This window comes from Mirounga angustirostris, unplaced genomic scaffold (assembly GCF_029215605.1).
Source record: "Mirounga angustirostris isolate CCGP_5_RB_7025 unplaced genomic scaffold, mMirAng1.0.hap1 SCAF_12, whole genome shotgun sequence".
NCBI classification, from domain to species: domain Eukaryota; kingdom Metazoa; phylum Chordata; class Mammalia; order Carnivora; family Phocidae; genus Mirounga; species Mirounga angustirostris.
The window spans coordinates 28,557,346-28,578,741 of NW_026991720.1; the positions used below are offsets into that span (position 1 = coordinate 28,557,346).

Sequence of the window (21,396 nt, forward strand, 5' to 3'; positions counted from 1 at the left end):
AAGGAGGCAGTCAGGAGACAATGCAACTCTTCTTGTCCCTCACCTCTCTACTTCTGTGTTGACATTGGTGGGGAAGAGGCAAGGCAATGCTCTCTGCCCAGCCTCCAAACCTGCTACCTGCTCTCATATTTTGCATGAGGACTTTCCTAACTCTGTATTTCTCATGGGTCTTCTTCTTCTGTCCATTCCAATTCTTCTTTTAGTCAGTCCTATATAACTTAGTGCATTTTTATGTACAGTTTTTAATAGTTGTCTTCTAGTTCCTGTATGTGACTCTTCCCTGTTTTAATCTGACTAGAGTGTCATTTCCTCCATGGAATGAAGTTTATTTGGTTAGATACCTTTTCACCCACATGGGCCATATGTCTCTGATTGCTCTCAAGCTGCCATCCATAATTTCCACTTAAATTCATTTTTGTTTAGAAATAGGAGAAAAAATACAGATATACAGACTTTGTCCTGTGTCATGTAAAACCATATGGGCTTAAAAAGGGATATAATCTGAGCATAATTCACTTTTAAAATATGAAAATGAATGCATTTATTCACTATATGCAGGAAAAACCTTAAGTTTTGCTAGCAGGGAGGGGTGCTGCCTAATCTACTGACTCTTTTTTTGAATCTTCTCTGTCATCAGTGTCATTTCAAAGATATTCCCCATTTGGTCACAAAATAGACATAATATAGCTGGTTCACCTAGAATATATGATATATATTCTATATTATATTCACCTAGAATATATAATTCTAATATATATATATATATATATATATATATATATATATATTCACCTAGAATATATAATGCAATTACCTGGTGTTATGGGTCGAATCGTGTCCCCCCAAAATATGTTGAAACCCTAACCACCCCTGACCAGTACCTCAGAATGTGACGGTGTTTGTAAATAAGGTCGTTGCAGATGTAATTAGTTAAGATGAGGTGGTGACTGTTGTTCTTCTAAGAAAAAGGAATTTGGACACACAGAGAAGACCCTGTGAAGATGGAGGCAGAGACTGAATGAAGTAAGGCTGCTACAGCCAAGAATTATGCAGGGCTACTAGAAACTCAGACAAGGGAGGATCCTCCTGTAGAGGTTCCAGATGCAGCACGGCTCTGCCAACACCTTGATTTTGGACTCTTATCCTCCAGAACCATAAGGCAGGAAGTTTCTGTTGTTGTAAGCCACCCAGTTGGTAGTACTTTAATACGGAAGCCCTATGAGACGAATCAACCTGGTAAAACAAAGTCTGGTCCATGCAACGTTAACATTCTAGTGACATCTCCAGCCCTTAGGTAGTGACCTCGGTGGTGGGGGTAGGGGAGAAAACAACAACAACAAAAAGTATCCTTTTTCTCATACCTCAGTTTGCACCAAATAATTTCTTTGTGACCGAATGTGTTTTAAGAAGCCAAATACGTTGACAGTTCCTTCCTGTTGAATTTGCTGCAACATACTGTCTAGCACAATGTACGTGCCTGTTCTTCCCACCCCGGCGCTGAAGAGAACACAAAGAAAGAGCCATTTCAATGTCAAGCATAAGATAAATTTGAAGATAGGTCACTCCTGGCTATCTTGGAAATTAAAATAATTTTCTTCCCCAAGCAACTGAGCCACATAATAAATAACTTAGCAATCCCAAACCAAACAGTTTAGTTGTTAAGCATAATACTTCAAATAAATTGTTTACTTTCTAATTTTTGGCAGTAGGTCAAACTGTAAAACAGCCTATTTCTGTTGGAGATTTTGAATTCATTCATTCATTCGAGATTCTTAAATTTTCAATAATTGTATTTATTATTCATCATATATGGTACAGAATGAAAACATTCCACATCAGAGCGTAGCAACTAGACATTTAATCTGAGAAAAGTGAAAGCATCAGCTTCACCCAACTCTGAAAAGAAAAGGTCCTGGGTCTGTATTGCCAGGTAGACATGTTTGTGTAAAGGTTTTCACATTAATTGGAAAAAGAATTTGATGAGGCTTTCAGCTGAAAATATCGTTTCAGTGAGATCGTGAGGAATAAAGCATAACTTCAGTCATTTCTAAAGGGCCATTATCTATTGACTTCCTCAAAGCCTCTACTGGAGGGACAGAATTCATAAGCAGGGAGTCTTTTCAAATGCTTCGACAAGTAGGAAGTGCTAGAGTGGAAAATTAGCACCTGCTCCTCACAATACCCTGGTCCTCCTCCATTTGCTAAGAAACAATCCCTGACCTTCAGAGATCTGTTTCTTGCATTTTCCTGCTTCTCTCAGCTTATCATCCGGCTAACAGATGAAAAAACTCAAGATCGAGCTCTCAAATTTTGTCTGAGGATAACTCCTGAGATAGATAATTAGAATGTGTCAGATAAGCTGTATATGAAAGGAAAGCATTTACTTCTGTAGAAACACAGACACCGCTTTGACAAAAATACCGTACACAGAAATCAACTTGATTTGTGTGGTCATAAAGCTTGGCACACAATCAGCGCTCGGTAAATGTTAACTGTTATTTTTATTTCAACTGAAAAATACTAGATTAAAACCTCTTACACATTTTTTTTCTCTTTCTTTGAAATATCCTTACTTCTCTTCATCAAATTAGTCTTGGAAATAAAGTAATTGGGTAACGATGAGTTGATAACACCTTAATATATTAGATAGAACTCCGAAAATGAGAAAAGAATTTTGATCCCAAACTGTTTAAAAACAACCTAAAAGTACTTTGCCAAATTCTTCACCCTCTGTGCACTTTGGTTTCTCTCATATGACCCTGATATAATAACTCTACAAGAGACCACTAACTCCTAGGGACAGGGGTTATGTCCCAAGCACTTTTATCCCATGATATTATGTCGTAATAAATGTCTGTTTAATGACAAAACATGGTTCCTCCTGCCTCACCCATTTAATAAGTTAAAATCCAATTCAACAGTTCAATAGAATAATAAACATCATAAAAAAATCTCTGGTGCTTTGAAATGTTTAGCAATCAAATTCTGAGGCCGGCATACTCATTTTCCAGTGGTCAGTGTTTTTGAAAATGGGCATGTAATCTCAGCCCCCCTCACTTCACGAAATCATCCTGATCTTGGCAAAACCTTTGCTCCTTGGATTCCCTTTTTGCTATCAGCAGGCATTCTGTGGGCTGAGAAACCTGCCTCTGAGACTCACCTGCAATGGACGACAACAGGCCCCACGGCGTGGCGCTTGGCGTGGGACGCCTTTTGCACAAAGGTGAGCAGTGGCAGCGGGTACTCTGGCGTTCCCATGTCGGGCCATTGAGTGTAGTGGTAGTGTATGACCACACGCCCACTGGGTCTTCCCTTCTGGGAGCCCTGCAACAGTTCGGAGAGTCGTCACGGGAATACCCACAGACGTGCGTGCATGCAAACACACTCATACACACACACAGGTCCTTAAACATTAACTGGACTTTGGTGGTACATAATGATGGTGGCGAATTTTATGTGTTAATTTGACTAAGCTATGGTGGTTAGCAGTTGGGTCAAATACCAGTCATACCAGATGTTCCTGTCAAGATTTTTTTTTTTAAGATTTAATTTTTGTTTTTTGTTTTTTTGTTATTTATTTATTTATTGTTTACTTACCTTTTGATGTAGTGTTCCATGATTCATTGTTTGTGTATAACACCCAGTGCCCCATTCAATACGTGCCCTCTTTAATACCCAATTAGGATTTTATTTTTATTTTTTATTTTTTCCAATTAATGTGAAAGCCTTTACACAAACATGTCTACACCCAACGTGGGGTTCAAACTCACAACCCTTGAGATCAAGAGTCGCGTACTCTACTGACTGAGCCAGCCATGTGCCCGTCCTTGTCAAGGTATTTTTTAGTGTGATTAACACTTAAATTAATAGATTTCAAGTAAAGCAGATCATACTCTGTGATGTGGGTAAACCTTATCCAATTAACTGAAGCCCTTAAGAATAAAGACTGAGGTTTCTTGAAGAAGAAGGAATTCTCCTTGTGATTAAAACATAAAAACCTTGCCTGTATTTCTGGCATGAAGTCAATTCCTTAAAAATCTCTCTCTCTCGGGGTACTGGGTGGCTCAGTCAGTTGAGTGTCCAACTCTTGGTTTTGGCTCAGGTCATGATCTGAGGGTCATGGGATCGAGCCCCAAGTCGAGCCCAGCTCCACACTCAGCAGAGTCTGCTTGGGATTTTCTCCCTCTTCCGCTCCTGCCACTCACACACACACTCTCTCTCCCTCTCAAATAAAATAAATAAATAAAATTTAAAAAAAAAATCTCCCTCTCGCTCTCAATCTCAATCACACACACAATGTTTCTCTGGAGAACCCTGATTTATACATCATTGGTTTTTTTTCCTTCCTTATTTCAATCTCCACTATTTTTAGTTGGACACTCAGTTATCACATGGGGCAGGAACTTTCATTTGAGCATCACATCCACCATGTGGATGACACCAAGACCAATCTGGCTCCTAAGCCAGCGCTGACAGTCAGAGACTTAGCAGAAGCATTTGGGAATGAGGCATGGTTGTCGTAAGAACTCTCAATGCCTTTAATTCTGTATCTTTTCAGCCTGCTTTGGTTCTATCACCCACTCACTTAAAAAAAGACCAGATGTATTACTCAATTGATGATGTCCTTCATTTGTGGACTCACCTTTTTCATCTTTGTGTTTCTTAAAGTAAAACTCCTCACAGTATAATAGGCAAGCATTTGAACACTCTTCTGAGTGACCAGGAAGTTCCCGTACTCTTCACTACCATCAGCAGGCCAGTACTGGTCACATTTTCTCTGCAAAAGAGAAAGTAAAGATGCTATTTCCATATTTCAAAGGCTCGATATAAGAGTTCTCCCTGAAATCAGCAGAGGTCTAACACCGGGGCAGGAATGAACTCCCTCATTCTTCCAAACATTTTCTTTCTTTCTATGTGATTGTGAGTAGTTTTTAGAGGAGACCAGGGATAGAATTACAGAGCTGAAAGACTTGAAAGGATCTGGTCCAAACTTCCCCTTTCAGATGAGGAAAGGGAGGCCAGATGTACTGAGTCACTACAAAGCAGGACTAGAATCCAGCTCCAGTGAATTAAAATCTATTTCACTCTGGACTGCTTTGCAATGAGCCCCATTGCAAAGGGGCTCATTACTTTTTCTCACTGTATGAAGAATGCATTTAAATAGCAGACAGCTTGGGGAGGCCTGGGTGGCTCAGTCAGTTAATTGTTCAACTCTGGATTTTGGCTCAGGTGATGATGGCAGGGTCCTGAGATCAGGCCCTGCATCTGGGTCCACGGTCAGTGGGGAGTCTGCTTGAGGATTCTCTCTCTCTCCCTCTCTCCCTTTGACCCTCCCCCTGCACACTCTGTCTCTTTTTCTCTCTAAGAATAAATAAATATTAAAAAAAATAAATAGCAGATAGCTTTATTTATTTATTTATTTTTTTAAGATTATTTATTTATTTATTTGACAGAAAGAGACATAGCGAGAGCAGGAACACAAGCAGGGGCAGTGGGAGAGGGAGAAGCAGGCTTCCCGCCGAGCAGGGAGCCCGATGCGGGGCTCGAACCCAGGACCCTGGGATCATGACCTGAGCCGAAGGCAGACGCTTAACAACTGAGCCACCCAGGCGCCTGATAGCTTGATTTATAGTGAAACTCTGACCTACAATGTTAGGTTTCCTTTTAGCTGTCATACTTACTAGAAAGGAATCCTGATTAATCTTAACTTCTGCTGCTTCCTAATGTTGACTCTATTAAAAGCAACTTAAAGCACTTCTGATTACTAGTTGGGGGATGAGATAATGGATTACCTACATACCCTTCCTTTCTCCACGAGGTTTGTTATCATGACGATAACTTCTACGTTATGCTCCCATATCATTCTCCAGAAATCTTCGGCTGTGGATTTCAGTGGGCCTTGGGCAGCAATGTAAGCTTTTGGTCTATTGTAGCCCTAAAGAAACAAATGACAAATATTTTTTCCTACATTACTGATTCTATGCCATTTTTACTGTTCAATATGTAAGTTTTTAAGGTCAGTGCATTTTTTTCTGTAAAAGAAAAACCATAAAAAATAATCCTGCAATGGTGGAGAAACTTGATAGTACTAGCAAAGACAGCAATTCTTTAGCTATGATCTTTGTAAAAAAAAAAAAAAAGTTCTCTTTGCTTTGGTACAGACACTATTTCCTGCACCCTTAGTCCAAGTACATTTAATCTAAGTCTATTTACTCTGCTGGTCTTTAATTGTGCTGCTCTGAAATGTCTTTGAGGCATTGGGGCTCAGCTGTCTACAACAGTTGGGAAATCCCCTCTCCTTGGTGATACGGAGCAGTGTTAATCACTACTAGCTCTCCTTCCCTGAGCACCCACTCTTACCCAGGATGCTTTGTGAACATTTGCCCGAATCCTGGCAAAATGGAAGCATCATCCTTGATCTGGAGATGGGGAGAAGCTCAGGGGAGTTAAGTGGCCTTCCAAGCTTTCCTGGCCACCCAGGGACAGAGCTGGGATTCAAAACCAGTTCTAACTCCAAAGCCCGTGAAAAAAGCCTATGTTGGATGTGACATACACTTTGCTTCCTCTGGAAGCATGAAGTGGCTGCCTATACCAAATTCACTGTATCTTTATATGTGGTGCTCACTTCTCAGAATTAACTGTTCCACACGGCCTAAACCTGAAGGCAGCTAGACTGCAAGGTCAGTGTCAGGAAAAGAACTGAGCTCCACTGACATTCAACTGTCCACAGTGAAAAACCAGTCAATTAGTCAGTGGTCTGTGGTCCCTGGAGATCTCTAATAGTCCCACATGGCTGGGTATCCTGAGAAGTGCCAAGATTATAAGGCCAATAACTGGTTTAGTAATCATGTGTTTGCCTTTTAGCCACAGGACTGCCTTGGGAATCTCTCCGTCAGGATTTATTGATCATGTGCTATCCATACAATATTGGGCTGGGAACTGTGGGACATTCAAAATAAGCAGGAGTCCTGTCCTTCACATTTAAAGAGTTATAAACCTATCCAAATGTATATAAACATTCTACCTTGAACAATCATTTTCAACCTGAATCACCTCTCTCACCCAGGAGAGAAACCAAGTACAAGGACTTGAGTGTTTTTCAATATGAAATCCTTTAGCCATGGGATGTCCTACTGCTGATTTGTACTTTTTATTATCTATCATATAACATGTATTAAGCACTAGATAAGTACAGCACAGTGGTATAATAAATTCATAGTCTAATATAATTTCATAAATGTTTCAGTTGAAGCATGCTTACATCAACATAATTGGCATTGATGTAATCAGTCAGTTTGCCATCTTTCTCAGCAAGTTGTGCAAGCTTAACCCTACTATGATCATCTGTAATAAAAAAAAGAAAATATTTCACTATAGCATGGACTACTTTTCAACATAAAGGTCATTTATATTTACATAATGATACATCAAATACAATTAAAATAAGTGCAAATATAATTTACTTTTAGTAAGCTTTATGGGGATACAGAGATGACAAAGATAAATATAACAAGAGCTCCTGCCTTCAGCAAGTTGTCTGATGCAGATGATGAGCACGGACTTATATACAGAAAGGAATGCTCAGGTGTCAAGGGAGGTGCAGAGTATGAGGGGGGACTTGAAGGCAGAGATTGTGTTGGTTTGGGATGATAATAAGAATCTTCATAAAGATTGGAAGGTGACATTGGTGTCTTAGATGGGTTTCTAAGGATGGATCTTGGGACTGTGAACTGTGGAGAGCCACTGAAAGGGAGAGGAGGGGATTGGAGGGGGGTGTCTCAGAAAGCTAAAGAAGGATGGCAGAGTATGCACTCTTGAATAAGGGGTTGGTGGAGGAAGAGAAAGTAGAGAGGGAAGTAGAAGGGACCTAGGAAGTTTCTGTGAATGGTTCCAGCCAACAGCTTGTTCAAGGGGACAACCTCAAGGAGCACAGCGAGGCAGGAGGACGGCTGCCTGAGAACAGGGCGGGGGTCTGGCACTGTCTATTTAAAGGGGGTGAAAACGATGCTAACTCAGACATGGTGTACTGCGGCAATGAAAACACTCTGAAATGGGGACTTTGAGATCAATTTCAGTTCTACAGAGAAATTATATGTATTTGGAAGAACGACACATTAAGAAAGGGAAATGTTACTGGAAGGAAAATTGGTAGTATCATGGGGCAGGATTTATTTATTCTTTTCAAGGATGAAAAAGTGAATACAAAAAAAAAAAAAAAAGAAGAAGAAGAAGAAGAAGAAGTGAATACAGTCCAAACCAGGACAATTGGAGAGACATCCTGAGCTATTACTGCTTCTGGGACAACAGCAGCTCAAAGAGCAGGGAATGGATGCAGAAATAGGTATATGGCAACGAAAAGATGGGTCTGATGCCAGGCTGACCTATTGTTTTGTGTATTTTGGTTCTAATATTTTTAGAGAGGTATTACTGGGTAAATTTGCTGGGGTGTTTTCTTCATTTCTACAATAGGACTATTATTATCTATGTGCCAGATCATTTCACGGATTAAATGAAATCATGTATTTACAGAGCCAGGCACAGAGAAGGTGTACAACAAATGTTAATCTCCATCCTCTCTTAATTACTTGGTAGGTGTTTTCTGTTTGGCTTATAGTGGGAATAGTTTAACAACTTCACCCTGTCCAAGCAGCAGCTGAATTTTGATGTGCAGCCAGGATAGTTGCTTCAGGTGAGGAAAACAAACATGAAGCAGAATGTCCTACTAAACCCTTCTAATAAAAATTTGTGTCATCCCTGTGGAAAGAAAGCGGCATCTATCCAAACTATTTAAGAAAAAGTGATAATAAAATGGTTAGCATCCAAAACATATAAAGAACTACAACCAACACCAAAAAACCCCCAAATAATCCAATTAAAAATGGGCAGAAGACGTGAACAGACGTTTTTCCAAAGAAGACATACAGATGGCCAACAGACACATGAAAAGATGCTCAATGTCACTGATCATCAGGGAAAGGCAAATCAAAACTACAACAAGATTTCACCTCACATTGTCAGAATGGTTAAAATCAACAACACAAGAAACAACAGGTGTTGGTGAGGATGTGGAGAAAGGGGAACCCTCTTGCACTGTTGGTGGGAATGCAAACTGGTGCAACCACTGTGGAAAATAGAATGGAGTTTCCTCATAAAGTTAAAAATAGAACTACCTTATGATCCAGCAATTGTACTACTAGGTATTTATTTACCCAAGGAATACAAAAATACCAATTCAAAGGGATACATGCACCCTGATGTTTACAGCAGCATTATCTACAATAGCCAAATTGTACCCAAGCGTTCATGGACTGATGAATGGATAAAGAAAAAAAATGGTATATATATACATACATACATAACACACAATGGAATATTACTCAGCTATGGAAACGAATGAGGTCTTGTCATTTGCAACGACACAGATGAAGCTAAAGTATTATACTAAGTGAAATAAGTCAGTCAGAGAAAGACAAATACATATGACTTCACTCGTATGTGTAATATAAGAAAGAAAACAAATGAGCAAAGGGAAGAAAAGAGAGAGAGAGACAAACCAAGGAACAGACTCTTAACTATAGGAAACACACTGATGGTACCAGAGGGAAGGTGAGGGGGAGATGGGTTAAATGGGTGATGGGGATTAAGGAGGGCACTTGTGATGAGCACCGGGTGTTGTGTGGAAGTGTTGAATCACTATATTGTATTATACACCTGAAACCAATACCACACTGTATGTTAACTAACTGGAATTTACATAAAAACTTAGGAAAAAAAAAAAAGGAGTGCAGTTTCATTTTCATTGGCTTCCAGGATGGAACCAGAACCTAAATAACCAAGCTGGTAATACTGTGTTCATAGGATCCAGGGAGGCCCACTGAATATGTAAGGAAGGAGAGGAGTGTAAGTTTTGGGGGAGGGGTTGTAGATGGATTTCTAGAGATGGAGGAGAACGTAAAGGAAAATAAGAGGAAACGTGTAAACATGAGATGCTGGAAGAAAATGGAAGAAAGATGGTAATTTCATAGGAAAAAAACAGATAAATTTGCATTAGACAAAAGAGACAGCTGCTCATTGAGAAAAAAAAAAACAGCTAAGAAAATAAAGGGAAAGAAGGAATAAAAAGAATCCAACTAGCCCTTTATAAGACCCCAGGAAGAATGGCAAGAAAGAGAAGAAAAGGCTAGAAGGAAAAATAAAGTCTCAAGAAAATCTATTTGGTTCATAAATTCACATAGAAGCAAATAGATCGCAAATGAAAATAGGGCCCGGGGATATAAATAATGAGGGAAACCATAAGAACAGATTTATAGCCATGGGGCTTGAAGAAGGGCCTCGATGACAATTTGAGTTTGTTTTGTTTAAAGGAGACCTATGGTTAATTGCAGGTTGTATTTCAGTTAGAGGAATATAATGCCATGTACTAGCCAACACAAGCCTTATTCCCTGATACCAAGGTCCTGAAACAACGACACTGAGGTCTGCTGTCAGATGTGAGGACAACACAGAAGAGTCCAGGAACAACAGCGCTAACGGAGCCAGGGCTGAGTTAAGGATATACTCACAGGCAACGATATTTATGTACCGGTTCTTGTGCTTATTGTCCGGGTGATTGGAGCTGTCTGCTGTAATACCTAAATCAACAGTACAGCTCTGCACTTCCTGTAAAGAAACGTATGTACAACATTTGAACACCTAGCCTTGCAAACAAGGTGCCTTAAAAACATAACATAGATGACAACACAAACAAATTAGTCTATCCCCCAAAAATTGTTTTTACAGGTTATAACTATTTCTTGGCTAAGAGAAAATGCAGTGAAATAATGCCTTACCTGGTAAAACTCTTTCAGTGTCTAATGAGGGAATGAATGCCAAAAAAGTAAAGAAATCAAATTCCACAGCACACGACAAATGAGAAAAAAAAGCGTTCATATTAGGTTTACAATGGAAAACTATGATCATGCAATAAATACATTCGTCAAATAGTAACAAAACAGAATGTTTCAAACAGTTGCATGCAAATCAAAACTTCTAACGATTTGGAACCTTAAAATTATGTAAAAGGAAAAAAAATAACACTTTTAAAAGGGGACAGTGGTATAATAATATGAATATAAAAAATGCAGATGAGAAAAACCCTGTATTTGATGACACATTTTGTTGCATTAGTCAGATTTGCTAATATCCAAATATAATTTTATTTGATCACTATAGCACTATTTGAAACTCTGAATTAGTGACACATTTTTTATTTATTTAGAGTAATTTTAAAGAGTAAACAGCTTCCTATTAGGTGGTTTGTAACAGATTTAGGGCTGTCAGAACATTAAAAATTCTTCTAAATTTATTTATCACATATACTATATCATTTTGAAACAAAATTTAGATAGAATTACTTTCAACATATTTAATTAGTAGACCTCTTTTTAATTTAAACCTTGATGGGTACAGAGAAATTATTTCTGCCAATTATCTTTTAAAATGAATTAAAATCCTTCTTAGAGATGTTTTTTCCATCTAAATACATTAGGTAGGAACTCACAATTATTTAGTATTAAGATAATAACATGAAAGCTTTATAATTTTTGAGAAAGTATATAACCCAAATATGAATCTGACTCATCAGCAAATGGCCCAGCCTCCCTATAGAGAAGCTTTTAAGGCCTCTTTGGCAGTAAGCCATTCTGACTCTAGATTTAAATACAATTTAGTATTATGAACCACTTAAAAGGCATAGCATTATTAGTTATTAAGCTAATTATTAAGTTAATGAAACGTTTTCTTGAACCAGACTGTGTGAGTTAAAAGCAATGGAATTAAGAATACACTTTTAAGTAAAAATGTGAGGTCATTTTATTAATTTAATTATTATGAGCTGCTTAATAATATTGAAGATGATTTTATAGTTGTTAAAACTACGATTCTGCCTTTGTGCATGTGCTATCAGCAACTTTTATTAAAAATCGTCTATTTTTCCTTGTGGCTTTGAACATTTGGAAAATGAGACCCATCCTTGACACACTCTCCCTCTTTCAATCACGATTTTGTTTGATGTGAGCCTAATAGTTTCTGTGAGTTAACACGGCACCACCTACCCTCTAATCTCCATTACGGTAAGAAAAAATAATTTGATGTTTTAACTATGTAATTCTTTATATTATTCCACTTTACTTAGTCATTACCTCTTGTTGCTTTCTCTTTCAACGACTCAGATTTCTTTTAAGATTAAATGAATTGGCTTCTGTTATTTTTAATTTAGTGAAAATGTATCACATTTCACTTCTAGTTCTTTTGATTTCTTAAAGCTTTCTAATTTATGGCATTTTCCTTCCCTAAACATATCTTGGCTGATGTGACTCCTGGGAAGCGAGTGCTGGGTACAAGGGGGAGAGTGGGACACCCTCTGGTCAGGATCAGTGCTCAAGGTGCTTCAAAGAGGGAGATCCATAGAGCAGTTCTGGGTTGAGGGTGGAGACAGAAAAGCAAAGTGAGGTTTCCTAGAGGGGAGGGGCTAGAGAGGAGGCTAAAGATCTCTTGCTTGCTGGAATGGAAAGTATTACGTTTGAAAATCACAAACCTAGGTTTGAATCCCAGCCCTGCTATTTTTTTAAAAAATTAATTAGTTGTTTATTTAAATTGAAGTATAATTAACATGCAGTGTTACATTAGTTGTAGTGTACAGTATAATGATTCAATAATTCTACACATCACTCAATGCTCATCGAGATAAGTGTCCCAGCGCTACCATTTATAAGTTGTTAACTGACTTCTAGGGAAGTGGACTTTATCCACTTAAAAATCAAATAACTTCCAGAGTTGGGTGAAGATTGAATGTAGAAGCATTTAGTGCGACAAACAGCATATTAGCGAGTGCTCAATAATGGTAACTTCATTTTTTTGTGGTTGTCATTGTTAACTCTGGACTTAAGTCTGCTTAACTGAGAGTTTAGTGGGCCATGGTAAATTTGCAGCAAATTTCTCTGACTCTTCTAACCAAGATTATTTTATGGAATATTACTAGAAAAATTTTTACTGATTGTGCAGTTCAAATGTTTTTTAGAAACGCATATTTTCTTGAGGAGAAGATAGGACTTTACCTCGTATAATATTTATTAGACCTTGTATAATAAATGCTTCTGCATTTACACTGATGTAATACTTAACAAGTAAGAGTTTATATGTACTTCGGTTGAAAATCACAAAATTTAGTAGTTTAGTATAATTTATATAATTTAGAAAATTAAAAGGAATCAGTGTTACTAATTCAGATTAAAAGAAGAATACTGGAATTCTGTACTTTATGGGAGAAAATTCACAATGTTTTTTTCCTATGAGGACAACTTGGCTTTTAAAATGGAAAACCAATTTTCTAAATTATATGGTAACCATAACACATCTAAACACATAAGTGATTACAGAACTAATATTCTTCCTAGAAGTGAAAATGGTTTCAATGTCTTTAGGTCAAGAAATAGCCTACTGCTGAATCTTTTAAATTTACTATTTTCCATATTATTTCAAATAGGCATATTAAAATCATACCTCAAATTCTTCAGTAAACCCATTACTTGCATGTAAGTCTGCAACATGCTTTGGAAAGTGCTTTATTGGAATTGCTCCAACATCATCTAAGTAAATAAAAAAAAAATTAGTTTGGAAAGGATAATTCAACAGAAAGGAATATGCCTCTCACTTATAAAGATTTATAAAGTGCCTTCTTCTCAAACAACTTCAAAGTTCAATTATTCCTACAACCCCAAGGGAATTGCAGCTTCCAATGAAACACTAAGCAGCAATGATCAATTTTCTCCAAATTTACTATCAATCATAACTTGCATTTTATAATTCTGATTTGATCATGAATCTCTTTTCCATTCATACTCTAGAGAAACAAGAATTAATTTTTAAAGTTAAATAATGAATACCACCAAAGCCTCACGTCTTATCAATGGACTGCATCTTTTTATGGGTAACTTTCTTTAACACGAGTAGGAGTTGCATTTCCGTTAACACATTTCACATGAATGTGATTTCTGGGTAAAAAAAAAAAAATGCAGAGGGAGGGTGCCTGGGTGGCTCAGTTGGTTGGGCGGCTGCCTTTGGCTCAGGTCATGATCCTGGAGTCCCAGGATTGAGTCCCAGGATCGAGTCCCAGGATTGAGTCCCAGGATCGAGTCCCGCATCCGACTCCCCGCTCAGTGGGGAGTCTGCTTCTCCCTCTGACCCTCCCCCGTCTTGTGCTCTCTCTCTCTCAAATAAATAAATATTTTAAAAAAATGCAGAAATATTTTCAATTTTACCATGAACTAAACATAATATATAGTATAATTTCAGTTTTATAAAATTACATAGCTTAATGTTTTACGGTTAGTCAGATGTTTACATTTGAACACATTTTTTCCTTCTCTCCATAAATAACAGAAAACATTGATATGCAGACTATTCATTAAGGATAATGTCAAAAACCTTTGGGACTTTTAATATGTAAAATTTCAAGAACTCTAACTTGAAAATATGCTATGTAAACAGAGTCATTGGATCTGTTAATTAATTGTGAAGGGGCCAAATTATTTTAACTGGCTGTTTCCCCCCCCCATCTGGAAAGACTTTCTTAGATTAAACATATTACTAGTTCACAGTATGCAATTTCACAAGTGATTTCTCTGACAAGGAAACATCAAACACATTTCACTAGAAACACTTATTTACATCAACAGATGTTCAGCATCTAGGCCATTTAATATTTTTAAGCTTCAGTTACCAAGAATTTGTTGATTTTTTTAAAAAGTAGAATCCATCTGTTCTCTCTCTTAGATGAGTGTACCTGAATACTAAAATTGAATTAGCCAGTTAAGCTTGAGAAACACTAGACAAAGGTGTAATTCTGCCTTCACATCTGCAGAAGGATCTTGCCTGGAAGTAGCTTTTATAATTAGACAAGAAAACAGAAATAGCTTGTCACATCTAAACCATTAGCTCTTCTCATGAGGGTCCTTCCAACCCATAGATGTTATCCTGCACAGTTAACCTCTTTTCACAACCAAACTGACTACTTTTTATTTACAGTCATGTGTTTTGGTCATTTCTTTCACGAACTGGTCTGCAAGTAAGTGAGACTAACATATCTTTTTAATTTCTGATTCTACATGGAAAGGCAGGTATCTGGGTGATCTGGAGCGCAGGTGAAGTGAGGAAATGCCCTTGATCACAACTCTTCTGAGAAGTAGAACAGGGGATTCTGGAGTTCCTGGACAACGTCCTGATTTGGGATTATTTAACTGATCTTGTTCTGCCTTTAAGGTTTTGTATGTTTTTATTATAAGGATAGGCTATTAAAATTTTCTAACAATAAAAAATAATAATAATAAATGATACGGGACTTGGGGCGATATTATGTTAATTTGCTTACGCATGCTGAGGGCGTCTGCACACGAGGTATGAAAGGGAAGGGAACCAAAATGTAACAAACACCTGAGAGCTGCCAATCTCAGAATTCTGAATATGTTAATGAGAAAGTGTGCTGTACTAAAATAAAGGTACAGAATTTTAAAATTATCTAGAAAAACAGAAGTAAGTGGTGGCTAAAGCCTCAGAGTGGATAAAAGAGGAAAAAGCCAAACACTTTTAATTCCTATGCCCCCTGAAAATTACACAGAAAATGCTTCTCTCTCTCTCTCTCTTTTTTTTAATGTTTTTTAAATCATGAGATAACATCTTGTGGAATTTGGGCCTCTAACAATAACATATAGAGTATCAGTCAATTTAAAAAGAGGCCTCTTTAAAAGAACCACGTTGACGAATTTTTCCTTCTGTTTTCCCTGGTTCGGTGGTTCTCTGTGTCTGTTTTATCCTCTATCCTCCAGAGCTGCTTCCATGGTTCGCATATTCTGGGCAACTCCTTTTTTGTTACCACTTTTCATTCTGAAATGTTATAAAATGTTAACCAAGTCAATGTCTGTGACCTTACAATGTGCACTCAAGGGTCAATGGATGTCTCAGTCAAAATGACCCCGGCTAATCCTGGAATATGGAATATTCAGAACCAGGTAAGTTCTGCTGAAAATAGACAGTCTTCAAACTGTTTGACATCGTGACTTTAAGTATTTCAGGCAATTACACATTCTTTGTGTGCTCGTGTTTTTCTTCTACTCCTACCATTTTATAGTTTTCTTCCCCCCCTACTGTAGCTAAGGAAGCTTTTCTCACATAAATTCAGATGATCAGAAAGCAACTAAGCATTGTGCTTCTCTTTGTTATTTTGTCCTATCCAGCCTTACTGCCTTGGTTTAGTCTGACTTCTGTGGTTCAGGTTTCTATTAAAGTACTGGAAATGGCTGAAGGTCAGCCTTATTCTTAACTAATATTTTATTGCTATGTTATGTTAACAGTCTATACCTGAATATTATGAATTATTCTGCCATATCATCTATGTGGTTAAAAATGTTCAAAATTAATGAGAATAAGATAGAAACCTTGGTGCCTGATACATGGCAGTAATAAATATTTTGGGCAACTGAAGTATTTACTCATATCCATTAGAGCCCTTTGCAAAGTACTCCAGTAAGGACAAACCTTCCGCTACTCCTGGTCACACCTTAAGCTATTACCTGAAATTGGAAAGACAGGTGTTGGAGGTGTGGATATTACTCGAGGGGAGGTACTGTCCTCTAAATAAAAGTGTGCAGTCTGGAAGCATTTCCTGGAAAGAAAAGAAAGCAATTTATTTACTAGCTGCCATAAACTACTTCTGAGCTGCTTGCAAATTATGACAGAAATCTCCAGAATTAAAACATAAATGGAAAGCTGTATCTATTTTATAAAACATGAAGTATTAAAGAATTTTATGGCCTCCAAATGGATCTCAGTTCTACATACGCCAGATGCGTCCGAGTGAGGAGATATCGGACACGCTGAAAACAGAGATGGCATTTGAAGTTGTAGCTGATTGGTACCCGACAGGATTTTGCCGCGATAAGGACACTTCAGTGCCCTAGTTACTCTTTCACTGTTGCCATATACCAGCGTGTCCTGCCACCTTGGCCTGGACCGGAGTGGAAAAAATCATGTCCAAAGCTCTTTTCACTCAATATTTAAGTGACCATACCTTTCTGAGCATATTCAGCATATGCTAGCAAAAGGTAGCTACGGCTATGTAGAAATGTAATTCCACAGTGGTAATATTTTGATGAAAAAGGAAGACAGCTTTATCCTGATAATGCAGTAATGACAGAACGAAGTGAGGAAATAATGAGCATATAACCAAGACCAGGCGTGATTTTCTTTCCAACAGATGCTAGTCTTGTTGATGAGGGTTTTGAGAATGAATATATTTGGAATCAACGACAGCTATGACCTACAATGTCACCTGAATCTATTTTCATTCAGATAATAAGAGTAACATCTGGTAAGAGCACACCACAAACTATTGAGAAGAGAAAGAACCAACTGCTGCTTTAAACTAATGCAAACCATACTTAATTAAAAAAATTTAGATAATTAAAACTGCTAATGACACTCTTTGATGTGGGTCATTTAATTTATTTGAAATATTATTCATGAGCGGTTAGGCTTAAATAAAAATATCTGTTTGGGTAAAAATGCCAATCTCATTTTCAATTTAAGATTCAAGCTACAAGGTACTTATTCTAATGAGATTTAACATAACATTTGTTCCTATAGGACACACCTCAATTGTAAAATTCCTTCAGTAAACAGTTTGCTGCATAAAATTCTTCAGTGGCCTCCCCGTGGAATTAGAATGATATTCAATTATTTCAGCAAGGGCTATGAGACCCTCCATGACCTGGTCCCCCACCCACATCAGGGGTGTCCTCTCCTAGGATCCGCTATTACTAAGCTCAGGCCCACGCTGGTCTTCTGTTCCTCCTTCCAAGAGGCCCCATCAGTTCAACTTGGGGCTTGGGCTCTTGACATTCCTTCTGGCCACCTGCTTCCTTCCCATCATTTTTGCACTGGCTCAAGTGCCACTTCCTGTGACAGTCCTTCCCTGATCACGTTGCTGAAAGTACTAGCTCATCCCACCAAGTCACTATTATAGTCCCTTTTGTCAGCTTTGTGTCACTTACCATTTTCCGAAATTCTTTACTTATATATTTGTCTTACATGGTTTTAGTTGCCCTCATCAGAATCTAAGCCCCACGAAGGCAAGGGGCTTTGTCTAAACACAGTGCTAGTCCTCAGTGCAAAGAGCAGTGGTAGGGGCCCCAAAATATTTGTTCAAGGAATTCACTGTTGTAAGTATGAGTAGTATAAAATTATATAGTTTATTTGTAACCTTAATGTCACAAGCAAAAAAAAAAAAAATCCTAAAGCAATGATGTGCATAGTGAAGATCAACCCTCTGCTGTGATCATATAAGCCTTTGATAAGAGGACACAGATAATCAAGAGAACACAAGAATGTCTTCAAGAGAGAACAGGTGGTGTAGGAGGAAGATGAATGGATATGGAATCAAGTGTCAGAGCGACCTGAGCTAGGTCCACATCCTGGAAAGCGGAAAGAGTACAGCAGACTACGAATGAGGGGAGGGCTGAGGGCCACAGGTCTCATGATAAAGAAACTACCCAACTGAGAATCTGCATTGAGCACAACTGAAACTGGACTGGAGCAGAAACTATCGGGAGAGTTTGGTTTATTTGTGCAACTGCAGATGTAGCAGGTCCTGCCACGTGGATAGGAAAACACCGGGCTTGCTACTTCCTCTAAAATCACAGTTAAATCTCTTTGATTCCTCTAAAATGTGGTTACACAAACTGGTAAAAGTGTTTCTGTTTATTTTTCAATGAATCTTAAAGTTGTAAAATGTCTTAAGGGACCTAGTGCAAGATTGCAACAGATAAAGAATCTCTCTGACATATAAAGATTGTCTCCGGTGACAAGGACCTCATTCCTTTATGAATCATCCTTAGTTGCTAGATATTTCTTTCTCATACCAACTGAAAACTCATTCTAAGTACCTCTAAGTGGTACCCAAAGAGGAGGCCTTTTCGTTACACTGTTATGCTTCTTACTGTTGATATTTTTTTTGCTATCAAGCCAAAAATGTGATCTCCCTGTTACATTGATATATCGGCTCAATTTCTGTACTTGACAGGTTTTTAGATACTGGTACCCAAGATCTTCCAGTACTTAAATGCTACCTAGCTACGGCCCTCACCTGTTTTGACTTTCTCCTTGAAGTTTATACTCCAATACTACAAACAAGTTGAAGATCACTGAACATGCCTTGTCCCGTCCTCACTCACTATTTCTCCTCCCTGCTTTAATCATGGTTCTCCTGACCAAAATGCCTCACTTATGAATATGCCGGGCAAACACTATCCTCCTTAAAGACAGGTTGGAGGTATCTTCTCTGTGATAAAGCCTCTCATTCCTAAGTAGCCTCTAGCATTCTAGTTTCTCTCTTTTCACTGCACCCCCACCCAACACAAACTTCCATGCCTTTACAAAGACTGTTTTGAAAAATATGGGTAATTAATCCAAGGATGACCTTCACTTCCTGAACTCTATTCTACATAATTTTAAATATTTTTTTAATTAATTGTTAGTTAGGGTTATTATTTTGCAATATATTTGTTTTGTGCCTATATCCTCATTACATTTTTAAATGTCTTTTGATTTATATAAACCCAACTCTGAATGTAGTGCCGAGAATACAATAGGTGTTAAATGTTGAATGATTAGATGGATTTCCAGGAGTAACTAAATTCCACTAACCATAGGTTATTCAGCTGCATCCTAGACTTCTTGCCTACCTGAGCCCCAAATGGGATAACTTAAAATCTCAAAACATTTGGGAGGGAGAGGTGAAATATATATATCTAGAGTAAAAGATGGGTGGATGGATGGATGGATGGGTAGAGAGAGGATGGGTCTAAGAAAATGGGAAGAAGGCAGCACCTCACAGAACAGAAAAAGGTAAATTAAAACTTACTGGTATTAGGGTTTAATATGTTTAATATTCACTGTAGGATCTGGGTAAATACCAACTCTACTCTTTTTAGTTATAAGCAAATATTTGTTGGTCTAGCAAATAAGTGGTCCAATAGCATTACTTGTATTAACAAGCAACAAAAGAACGTTATAAAATCATACCAAAAAACTTGCAAGTGGGAAAAGTTAAAATAGCGTGGGATCAATTCTTGATGAAAGTAATAATATATTGCTCAGTATATTTTATAGGGCAGTTTTACCTAGGAAGTGACATTCTACTAGAGGCAGAATGGTACTGGGAGGCCTCCATTCTGGGTTGGTGGCTTATCCTTAGTGACTCATAAATTTGAACGTAAGATCAAGAGAAAACTCATATTGCTTTTCTTCCCACTCCCCAAAGCCAAAACAACTATGTAAACATAGACAAATATTCTTTTCTATACTGCTTTTGATGGAGTGCTATTTTGTTGATTATACCTTTGGTATTTTTCAGGTTTCAATGCTTAAAAAGGCTCTCAAAAGTTTGCCTTTTGTCTTCTTTAAAAAGAATTTTTCTGAAAATCTTCCATATTGAAGTCATTTTGCAACTTAGAAACTTACGATTTGGCTCATGTAAATTCTGCCTTAAAACATCTGGAAGATAATTTCAAGGCATATTATTTAATGTATGACAAGATTCAATATCTATAGTCCATCTGTTCTGTATAAGCAGTGAATGTCTTCACGTCTATGTGCTAAGTGTTGATAACTATGTCTCTTGCTAATTATCACTCAGCCATGATGAAAAAAGTGATGACTGTTTTAAACTTGTAGACATAGGTCCTATCAATCAATGTTAATCTGATTATTTGATTTACACCTTTTCATCACACTAAGTATTTAGAATTAAAAGCCAGAAATGTGTAATTATTATTCCATTTTTTGGATCCTTACACAAATATAACCATATTCAAAAATTATGCCGCATTCATCACAGAGACGCTAAAGAAGGTCTGACTGCAATCTTAGAGATGATCTAGTGAACCCTCCCCCGAAATGGTAGAGAGAGGAAAAGATGGCTAAGTGACATGCCCAAGACCATAGAACAAATGCCAGGCAGAGCTGGGAAAGGGACCCAGATTTTATCACCCCTAATTTGTTCTGATTTCCTGCTACAACATGCTTTCTCTCAAGGTTTACCCAAAACCTAGGGGACCACCTTGAGTTAGGTAAGAGACAAAAGAAATGACTCATTATATCACTTTACAATTATTTTTTTCTCCTAAGAAATTAGGTTAGAAAAACATTTAAATATATCAGCTTGGAAAAACTCATACGGACTGCGTTACTATTAGGACTTTTGTGGGTATGCCATTCTGTTTTTGAATCTTTCCACAGGCTGTTCTTTCCACAGAGGTCTAAAAGGTTTTCATACTGGCCAGTGAAATCATATGGGTCTCCACCAGA

At 37.7% G+C, this 21,396-nt stretch overlaps 1 protein-coding gene across 1 annotated transcript in view; it reads right to left on the reverse strand.

The window, feature by feature from the left end:
* Window positions 1-21,396, reverse strand: part of PTPRZ1 (protein tyrosine phosphatase receptor type Z1) — a 162,846-nt gene that overhangs the window by 14,464 nt on the left and 126,986 nt on the right. Inside the window, exons 14-22 of the mRNA XM_064575008.1 lie at window positions 16,605-16,696; window positions 13,540-13,625; window positions 10,830-10,850; window positions 10,563-10,659; window positions 7,262-7,344; window positions 5,801-5,935; window positions 4,643-4,777; window positions 3,161-3,324; window positions 1,362-1,497 (exon numbers count right to left, since the gene is read on the reverse strand). Coding sequence (XP_064431078.1) covers window positions 1,362-1,497; window positions 3,161-3,324; window positions 4,643-4,777; window positions 5,801-5,935; window positions 7,262-7,344; window positions 10,563-10,659; window positions 10,830-10,850; window positions 13,540-13,625; window positions 16,605-16,696 — 949 coding nt within the window. The remainder of the gene's footprint in view (window positions 1-1,361; window positions 1,498-3,160; window positions 3,325-4,642; window positions 4,778-5,800; window positions 5,936-7,261; window positions 7,345-10,562; window positions 10,660-10,829; window positions 10,851-13,539; window positions 13,626-16,604; window positions 16,697-21,396) is intronic.